The sequence below is a fragment of the Microchirus variegatus genome (genome assembly GCF_963457635.1).
Source record: "Microchirus variegatus genome assembly, chromosome: 1".
Lineage (NCBI taxonomy): Eukaryota > Metazoa > Chordata > Actinopteri > Pleuronectiformes > Soleidae > Microchirus > Microchirus variegatus.
The window spans coordinates 25,137,432-25,148,080 of NC_139802.1; the positions used below are offsets into that span (position 1 = coordinate 25,137,432).

General features: G+C 42.5%; 1 protein-coding gene across 1 annotated transcript in view; it reads left to right on the forward strand.

Annotated features, from left to right (window-relative positions):
* Nucleotides 1-10,216, forward strand: part of tmem145 (transmembrane protein 145) — a gene marked incomplete at its 3' end in the record, with an annotated part of 222,919 nt that extends 212,703 nt beyond the window's left edge. Inside the window, exon 15 of the mRNA XM_083886994.1 lies at nt 9,980-10,216. Within this exon, the coding sequence (XP_083743120.1) occupies nt 9,980-10,216 (237 nt within the window). The remainder of the gene's footprint in view (nt 1-9,979) is intronic.
* Between the last annotated feature and the right edge of the window lie 433 nt (nt 10,217-10,649).

Here is a 10,649-nt window from a genome sequence, read left to right on the forward strand (position 1 = left end):
CTCCTCGCCCACGAACCCATTCATTCACCGCTCGCGGTGCTAGTTATTTTCAGTACTAGTTATTTTCAGCGGCGTCCCAACGCATTTTGGTCTGAGGAGCCATCGCGACGTGCGCAACAAAAGCATCAGAGCAGGTCCCCAGGTCTCCCATTCCAAGGGGATCGTGTGACGTACGGCAAAGTTAGAGGGCACTTCCTGTTCAAAATGGCTGAATTCCTGTTGGTCAAGGGAGTGTCTGTAAACTCGCATGTCAAGTTGTGTAAAGATCGGACAATTATAGGCTTTACTTCCTGTTACGGGGCGTTCCACTTCCTGTTGGGAGGTCATTGTTTGCAGACATGTTCAGGACCGGTCCCTGGTCTCACATATCAAGTTCCGTGCTTATTGGTCAATGTACAGCTAGTTAGAGGGCACTTCCTGTTTAAAATGGCTGACTTCCTGGTGGGTCAAAGGCGTGTCCATTAACATGTTCAGGGAAGTTCTCTTGACTCACATATCATGTTGTGTGGAGATTGGGCAATATACTGCAAAGTTACATTCTACTTCCTGTTTTGGCGTTCCACTTCCTGTTTGAAGTTTAGCTTCTGCAGACAGGATAGGTTCCTGGTCTCACATATCAAGTTCCGTGCAGATCAATCAATGTACGGTAAAGTTACATTTTACTTCCTGTTTCGGCGGTTCCACTTCCTGTCAGGAGGTCTTGTTTTGCTGACATGGTCAGAGCGGGTCTGTGGTCTCACATATCAAGTGTTAGGAGGATACAACAATCCCTGTTATAGCAGCATAAAGACGTGTGAAATGTAACGTTATCTCCAGCAACCAGGGGGCGCTGATTTTTAAATCGAATATTTTCATATAGACTTCTTCAGACTGTCATCAATCCAAGGAAGTTTGCTTCAGATTGCAACAGGATTTGCAAAGTTATAACAGTTAGTTTTTTCTGTTGCACAGTAAATGGCATAGTCTGCCGTCACCAGGGGGCGTTGTTTTAGAAATTTAATATTGTCATAAAGAAGTCTCCAGCGCATCAATCCAGGTAAGGACATTGGATCCTCCATCGCAAAGTTAAAAGAGTTTTGTTGTCTGTTTTTACAAATCAGAATGTTTGGCAACTTTGGTGCCCCCTATCTCGTACGGCAGGGGTCACCAACCTTTTTGAGACAGAGAGCTACCTTAAGGGTAAAAAATAATATGGAGGGCTACCATATAATATTTTTTTGTTTGTTTACCATTTAAATGATTAATATTATGCATTCAACTGCATACACATTCATTCCAGTGCTTACTTCTTACGATTACCAGTTTTTATAAACAATATCAAAGATATTTTACTGAGAGATCATACGGATACATGCAAGTGAGGTGAAGTGAAGTGAGCCCGCGGGCACCGTATTGGCTGCCTGCGGGCTACCAGGTGCCCGCGGGCACCACGTTGGTGACCCCTGTCGTACGCCATGCGACATTTAAAAAAACCTTCGATAACTATTGATCCTCAACTGCTCAGCATTGACCTCACCAAGTTTGAAGGTGATATCACAAAAGCTCTCTCTAAGTTCATTCAAATATTATATGTAATTCTGTCTATTGTCACCAGGGGGTGCTGCTTTCAAAATTGATTTTTTTCATATAGACGACTTCAGGATCGGACTATCATCAATCCAAGGAAGTTTGGTTCAGATCAGAACAGGATTCTAACCCTAACCAAAGTTATAACAGTTGGCGCAAAAATCAGTCATAATCGTAAATAAACTTTTTTTTGTATATTTTCTGTCACCACCAGGAGGGGATGTTTTAAAAGTTGACAGTTTTTGCATTGGTGTCTTCAGCAATGGCCCATCATGAATCATCATGAATCATCAAGTTATAAGAGTTTCGCTGTGTGTTGCAAAAAATCGGAATTTTCACTAAGTTTGCCGCCCCCTATCTTGTGCACCATTCGATATTTGAAAAAACATTCAATAGCTTTTGATCCTCAACTGGTCCACAGTGACCTCACCAAGTTTGAAGGTGATCACACGAAAGCTCTAGGACAAGTTTGTTCAAATACCATTGGTGCGAAATCAACCAAAAATGGCTGTTCAGCCCAAGATGGCGGCCTTCCTGTAGGCATTAAGACAACGCTACATTGGACTTTTTGGACCGTCCTGACATAATTAACATGTGTACCAGTTTTATTCATGTGCGTGAAACACGACAAAAAGTCACCTGATGAAAGCTGTTTTTCATTTTTGTAAGCCCCTCCCACTTCAAATTTTTTACGCATTTTGTCCGGACTACTTTCAGACGTAAATTTATACCAGGGGTCCGTTTCACAAAGCAGGTTAGGTTAAAACTCTTAGGTCCTGATTTACTAAAGCTTTGCGCGTGCAAAAACGTGTGCAAACTGGATTGCACACGCAGATTTGCAGTGATGCTGATCTACTAACAGGGCGCAACGAGGAGCGCGTCCCTCAGACGGGCAAAATAGCACTCGCAACCCATTTAGCGTTCTTGCCTTAATGCATATGCAATATGGGGCGTTTACACGCTATTTTGCGTGTGATGGGAGGAGAAAATGTAAATATGTTATTTTAGTACGTGCAAAGTGATTTATCAAACCTGAAACTGATTGCGGTGTTTATTTTTGCGTCTATATTTAGCACGTTTGAAAGGCAGGTCTTAACTGGCACAGCAGTGCGCACACATGGCTGCGGTTATTTATAGTTATATTATATTTGTAAATCAGGAAATTACGCTTTTCCAGAGTATGTTCAACTACGCGTTCACAGATGATGCACATTTATTTCTTATTTGGTATATCTGAATAAATTAAATATAGATATCCATAGGAGAAATGTATGTTTGTACTGGTATGGGCTTACCTTGGTCTGCAGTTTGTGGTTCAAGGAGGGGTCGTACCTATGTTACCCAGTTAAGACCGGAGGAACGGGGAACCCCGCTTTACCTTAACGGGTCCAGCTCTAACCTGGTCTACTCTCGGTGCACAGCGAGCGCAGGTGGCACAGTGCGCAAACGTCACCAAAACCTCACAGGCAGGTTACCCTAACCCTAACCCTTTCAGTTCCAGACACATTTAAATGCAATAAATAATCACAACAATCACTATTTAATGCAACTATCTGAATCAGCTATAGATATATCATCTATATCGATTGTCCTACCACCTCTGACGTCAGAACAAAGACTGTTGGCACGCGTAATGGAAAATCTTAAGATTACACATAGGTCTTTTTTTTAACGGCAACATCCATAGTCGATAGTTTTCTTTGCTTGATACGTCAGGTAATGATGGAGCTGTCCAAAATACCGACGCAGGATTAAAATAATAATAATAATAATAATAACAATAATAATAAAAGGTCCTATGGACCCGGGGAACAAGGATGTCATATACTGTATGCCTCGATCCCAGTTATCAGCTCATCGCAGAACGTCAACTGTGCTTTCGGTTCAGTGGCTTCAAATTTCATTCTGCGCTTCCGTTGAGTCTGCTCTTTCTCCATGTTGACCACCCTTGACTCGCGCAAAATCCTCATTTAAATAGGGCGGTCTTAACCACTTCTGGGCCTGTAGTCAATTACGTCCGCAATCTTAGTAGTTCACCCGCAAAACGTAATCCAGTAGCGGGTGCAGTCTTTCTGCTCGCGCAAGCAATTTAGCGCTCGCTATTTAGAATCTTAGTAAATCAGGCCCTTACCCTGGATTTCCACTGGACGCGGAACGCCGTTGCAAATCGCTTCCATTCTAATCAATGAGAGCATTCCCACCGGCCGCGCTGTGGCGCGTCTCAGCAGCGGCCCAGAAGCGGCCCAGAAGCGGCTCGCATCGCTATCGATAGGAATCAGTTCTATTTTTTCCGTTGCCGCTGCTGAACCTCGTAAATTTCAACAAAGCAGATCGCACAAGACAGGAAGTCCGACACAGAATCAAAGTAAAACATTTCCGCCCCCCTTTCAAAATAAAACACAATACGCAGGTCATATAGCCTGTCACAACTTCACATCAACATTACGTCGTGACCGGTGCTGCCAGGTAAACAGTCAATTAATCAGAGCGTCTCAGAGAGTCATAATGTACGACGAGAGACTGATTGTTGAAGTGGAGAAATATAAAATCATTTATGACACCAGATCAACAGTTCTTCCACGTCGGAGAATGAAAAGAAGCTGTGTTGTTGTTGTTTACTTTATACACAAAGTCTATCGCTGGATCTCGCGAACTCGCGTCCGTTCAAGATTATCGCGCGATCTTCCGTGAATACCGCCGGCTCCCAAGGCTCCGCGCCGCTGCTGTAACGCGCCCGGTGGGGATTGACGCCGGGCAGAGGACGAAGCAGAACCGCGCCGATGCCGTTCCGCGTCCAGTGGAAATCCGGGGTTAGTCTGTTAACCCTGAAATGAGGGAAACTCGGAGTTTTCTGTTTTACAAAGGGAAGTCAAACCAGAGAAAGAGGGGTAACTCGAGCCGGTTTCACAGAGAGAGGTAACACAGTATTGGATTTCCTCATTCATTCAGTCAGCAGGCGAGTTTTGACGTAGTATGGTTCTGCCATCTACATTAGAAGTTATATAAGGTGGCGACTATTTTCACCACCATGGCATGTCCTTTTGACAATGATCCTATGGATGAAGGTGCAGCATTACTGCGCAGAAAATTAAATATTCGTCAGGAGATGATTATCTGACCGCGCGTAGATGTTCTTGCATTTCCAGACACTTTTTGAGCGGTACCGTTTCACGTCACAGTCCATCATTTACATACACAAACTAATCAGTCCTTACATTTGAAACATTACCAACCAAAGTTGTGCTCTCACATCTCAGCAGAAATTGTGTGTTGCGCTGCAATTTTTTTATTTTTTTTTTGCAAATGGGAGTTTTTTATACAACGTCGGAGATGCGGCTAAATGGTGACATCACAAACGCACCCTCTTCTGCTTACTCTTCTGTGCTGTAACCTTTGGTGCTGGGCATGTGAAGTCTTTTGCCTCATCAGAACAGAAAGGCCTGATATTTTCAAAAAGATACGTCTGCCTGTCCATGGTCAGTCCAGGTGGGGCCAGGACAGGAAGACTGTCAACAGGGGGCAGAACTCCTGGGTTGCGCAGTAGCTGAAACTCGATAGGCTCTGCATCACTGCATCATCTGTTGGCATCAAAGCTGTGACAGAATAGAAGCACACAACAGGATATTTAAAACATGGCTCACTGTTCACATGGAACACTATCATGTCCATTCGTGATTTTTTTATTCATAAAATGCAGAATGTTTAATATAAATACCTAAAGTGCTGATAACTCTTGATCTGTGGGAGCTTTCGAAAGTAGGGACTCGGATGTGTATTTACTATCACTCTGCCATCTGCCGTTCAAACAAGCTGCGGAATATTGAGGCGACTTTCAGGAGAGCTGTGTTCCACTACCTGTTGACAGCAAGAACCACAATGAAAATAATTATTTTACTTTTCCCAAAAAAAAATATCACATTTTACAGATTCCATATTGCAGTCTATATAAGCATTTGGCTATTGTATAGAAATCAATTTATACACATACCAAGAGCCTTAGCCGACCTCATGTATAGACAACACACTGAGGTCTTGGACACATGGGTTGGCAGCAACTTCACATGCCAATCCTTATGCCCAGGATTCTGAAAAAAAATAACAAAATACTTGTTTCAGATCATGGTTCATGTTAACAGGCACTTTATCACTGAATCAGTATAGATTGATCAGTAGTATTGCTTAAATTATGTGTGAATGCCACACCTTTATGTGCATGAATTGCACGTGTAATTAACACGTTCATCACACACTGTGTTAATCATGTGTGATTCATGCATGCAAAGGTGTGGCATTCACACATCATTCAATGCAATGTTAGGTTTAGAACACGGGAGTTTCGTCTCAAAGCATTTGAATTATCAAACTGAACCTGCGGGTGTACAAAATCTCAAAGAGGGCCGTGACATGCTCCTCTTACGACTTATAATACGCTCATCTGACCGAACAAAAGTTTCGATGTGCGCATCATTCTCATTGTAATAATACAGTACCGAGCTAGCGAGCTAAGCAAGCATAGCTAATAACAATGTAGCCAAACGGCGTTATGAAACGCACAGTGGATTATTAAAAGACAGCGTCCCTATGTGCGTCTGTATGTGACTTTGAATGAACACTAACATAACATAGATTAACAACGTTAATGAAAACTCACCCCATAAGAAACTGAAAGGTATTCCGGCAGACTTCAGTGCCTCCGATCAGATAAGAGGTCCGGGCGTGCTTCCTTTTCGTCAGTTCGCCTCCAAAAGTCCAATTAGATAGGAGATAGAGCGGTGCTGGCGTCACGTCATCATCTCAGACAACTACCGTGTGTGTCCTGCTCTCTTTCAGCCGCGGAATAATCCATCTGTTTGTTGTTTTTGTGACGATGAAGTCTGCTAACACGTTAGCATAAAGATCGCTAGCTTAAAATGCTAACAGTCCACACACAGCCGTCTCTGTGCTTTCTCTGTTCTTGTGAAGAAGCTGCTCAGTCACAGACTTATTATCCTGTTCTCTTTGCCTTCCTTTGTCAAACAAAGCTTTGATGATGACTGCTTTGATGATAATCACGCTTTAATTTCGCACTGCACACACACACACTGCACACATAAGCTGTACATTCGACACACACGCTCTTTCCCTCTCCCCCTCCCTCTCTCTCTCTCGCTCTCTCTGAGTGAGAGCTTCATATTAATTAGCCATGTGTATTCTCCGTGATCGTCAGCTGATTGGCTGAAAAAGCAACAAAGGCTCTGGAATGTGAGATCGCCACACCCAAACTAGGAGTGATTCACAGCTATAAAACAACCTTAATTCAAACACAAAGTTTATGGTTTTAAGACCCACAATACTGTGATTTGAAGCATGTAGTGGCTTCTTCAAAACTTCAACTTGTGTAATTTTGAAAAAAACGGAAATCCCTAATTTTGAAAAAAAAAACGTTTTCCTGTTTTTCTCGTTTTGCGCTCGGCCGACTTGTTCCCGCTTGGTCTGTGGAACAAATGTTCATGATGTTCCTTTATAAATCATTGGTCGTTTGGATAATAAATTTCAGTTAAATATATCATTTTGGAGAAAAACAGTGATATTTGAGGAGTGAAATAAAGTTTATATAATTAACAGAAAGTGTGCAAGAATTATTTAAACAAAATTAGGCATGTGCATAAGTTTAGGCACCACAAAAGAAACATTTTGTATATCCTCCCTTTGCAGAAATAACAGCCTCTAAACGCTTCCTATAGCTTCCAATTAGAGTCTGGATTCTGGCGGAAGGTATTTTGGACCATTCTTCTTTACAAAACATCTCCAGTTAAGTCCGGTTTGATGGTTTCCGAGCATGGACAGTCCGCTTTAAATCACACCACAACTTTTCAATAATATTCAGGTCTGGGGACTGAGATGGTCATTCCAGAATGTTGTATTTGTTCCTCTGCATGAATGCCTTAGTAGATTTTGAGCAGTGTTTAGGGTCATTGTCTTGTTGAAAGATCCAGCCCTGGCACAACTTCACCTTTGTCACTGATTCCTGGACATTGTTCTCCAGAATCTGCTGATATTGAGTGGAATCCATGCGACCTTCAACTTTAACAAGATTCCCAGTCCCTGCACTGCCCCAGCCCCACAGCATGATGGAACCGCCACCAAATTTTACTGTAGTGTTTTTCTTGGAATGCTGTGTTCGTTTTCCACCATGCATAACACCCCTTGTTTTGCCCAAATAACTCTATTTTAGTTTCATCAGTCCACAGCACCTTATTCCAAATGTGCTTTAGCATACCTCAAGTGACTCCGTTTGTGACGGGTGCAGAGAAAAGGCTTTCTCCTTGTAAAGTGCGCTGAATAGTTGAACGATGCACAGTGACACCATCTGCAGCAAGATGATGTTGTAGGTCTTTGGAGCTGGTCTGTGGGTTGACTGACTGTTCTCACCATCCTTCGCCTCTGCTTATCTGAGATTTTTATTGGTCTGCCACTTCGGGCCTTAACTAGAACTGTGCCTGTCGTCTTCCAATTCCTCACAATGTTCCTCACAGATGATACTGAGAGTTTAAATCTCTGAGATAGCTTTCTGTATCCTTCCCCTAAACCATGATGTTGAACAATCATTGTTTTCAGGTCATTTGAGAGTTGTTTTGAGGCTCCCATGTTGCCACTCTTCAGAGAAGATGCAAAGAGAAGAAACACTTACAATTGGCCTCCTTAAATACCCTTTCTAATGATGGGAATCACCTGTGTATGGAGGTTAAGGGTCACTGAGGTTACCAAACCAATTTTGAGTTCCAATAATTAGTGCTGAAGATATTGAAATCCACAAAATGACAAGGGTGCCTAAATTAATGCACATGCCTAATTTTGTTTAAAAAATTATTGCACCCTTTCTGTAAATCATATAAACTTTATTTCACTTCTCCAATATCACTGTTTGTCTCCTATATGATATATTTAACTGAAATTTCTTCAAACAACCAGTGATTTTTTTTTTTTTTTTTTTTTTAGGACTGTTTTTCTTGGAAGCAATCACAAAACAATTGCAGAGCAGTGTAACAAAAGACTTCCATTCTCAACCAATGATTTAGAAAGGAAAATCGTGAAAATATACAGGGGTGCCCAAACTTTTGCATACCACTGTATATATACTGTCCTCTATTGTTTTTATTTAGATGGTCCTGACACATTTTACAGATATTTACTTGACAATGAACATATTATCAACAGATAATCCACTAAGATTTAATCATACTTGTGATGCTATGTTGACATGATTCTGTTAACTTTCAAGTGACAGAGTAATCAGTATATAGTCTATTAATACTAGTCAAATGTTGGTTAATAACACAGCAAACAGTATTTATAGTCAACAGACACCTTTGTATAGGGTTAAGTCCACATTATACTTCTCGACTGCGTAATGCGCTATCCGACCCCTCCATGGGGGTCTCCGTCCATGTCCAGTGGTTAGGCAAGGAGGCCCCAAGTGGCGTATCTTATATGCGTTGTGGGCGGATACGCGCTGCAATTTCCCGCCGGATCAGTAGGGGTCGCTGCGCAAGGTTGTTGTCCTTCTGGCTACAGTGAGCAATGGGGTCCGAGAGAGTAAGAGAGAGAGAAAGACTGTTGTTGTTGAAACAGTGGCCGTTTCTCTCTTTTCTGTGTCACAGAACGCAGTTTTAAGATAATTTGAGGTGAAAAATTGGCCATTTAGAGTCTAAACATGTGGTTTGTGTATTAAGATATGACGTATTTATAGTTTGGCATCGACGTTGTCGGCAGTGATCAGCTCCGCCTCTGTGGACGATCGGTGCTCACTGTGAGCCGGCACAGAGCAGCTTCGCTCGGCCTGTCCTGAGGACCAATCGCAGCTCTTGTCGTCTCTGTTGTCCCTTGACGGAGTGACGGACACTTAAAAAATATTTTGTGCAGTCGGAGACGACGCAGAGGAATATATGTTACTAATAGAGAGTCAACAATGGACTATCAAAATCAAATGTTACGCTGATGCTTTTTTTCATAGTCTGAAGAAAGCAGACTGCTGCTGGATATGAAAGAGTCAGTGGGTGGGATGTCCAACATGAAACTAACTTCACAGTCAGGTAACATTTAAGTTCAAGTGCTGTTTCATCAAAAAGTCATTAAAAAGTTTGACGAAGCAATTAATAAAAACTGAAAAATTCTGGTTTGTGGACATTTATGGACAAGTACTCAAATTATCGAGAAAATAGTTGACATCAGTCTGACACAAGGACACCCTGTGCCTGTGTAATATACCCTGACCGAAAGCCTGTGATATAGGACACCCTGGTAGCCTGTGATATATAATATGGTGTTACTGACACAAGATTCCAGTTTCTGGCCAAGGCAACACATGACCTATATTCTGAGGATGAGACCAGGTTGAACGTGTAAAACTATCATGTTCTATCATGTTCTCTAGGATCCAGTGAAGACGGTGGAGGAGACGGTGGCCTGTAAAGGGCCGGAGGTGCCAAGGAACAGTGAGCAGAAGATCATCACCACTGCTGCTGACTTGACATCGATATTGCCCCCGCCTCCGATACCCCCCCGTCCGGCCACCCACTCTCCCCTGCTTCCCCCTCGACTCCCATCCTTCACAGAATATTTTAGCATGCAGAGCGGTGGTGGCGGAGCTGGTTTCGGAACGAAAGCGTGAGATGGAGAGAAGGTCAGGACAGAGGGGAGATGAGAGGAGGTATTGAAGGACAGAATGACAGTACAAGTAAGGGCAAAGTAAAAAATGGGGTGTCACTGTGTAAAAGGGTGAAAAAAGTTTGGGATATTGGAAGCACAAAGACGTGAATAAATCCCTAAACTACCTTTATACTTTAAGGGAAATAACCTGTACAGTGGGCTGAGATGGAGGGGATCACGGTGAGAGGGTAGTGCTGAGCTTGTTAAAGAATAAAGTAGCAATACACTTTTGATGCTGACCAGTGAAAGTCACAGGGTGACAGATGACAAAATGGATGTAGCCAGAGCAATAAAACGATAACTGTGCAAGAAGCAGAAGTGAACAAAATTCTTAAAATACCTTTGCTCAAAAATGTATGAGGCAGTGACGGCGTGTGCACGGGAGAGTGTGTAAA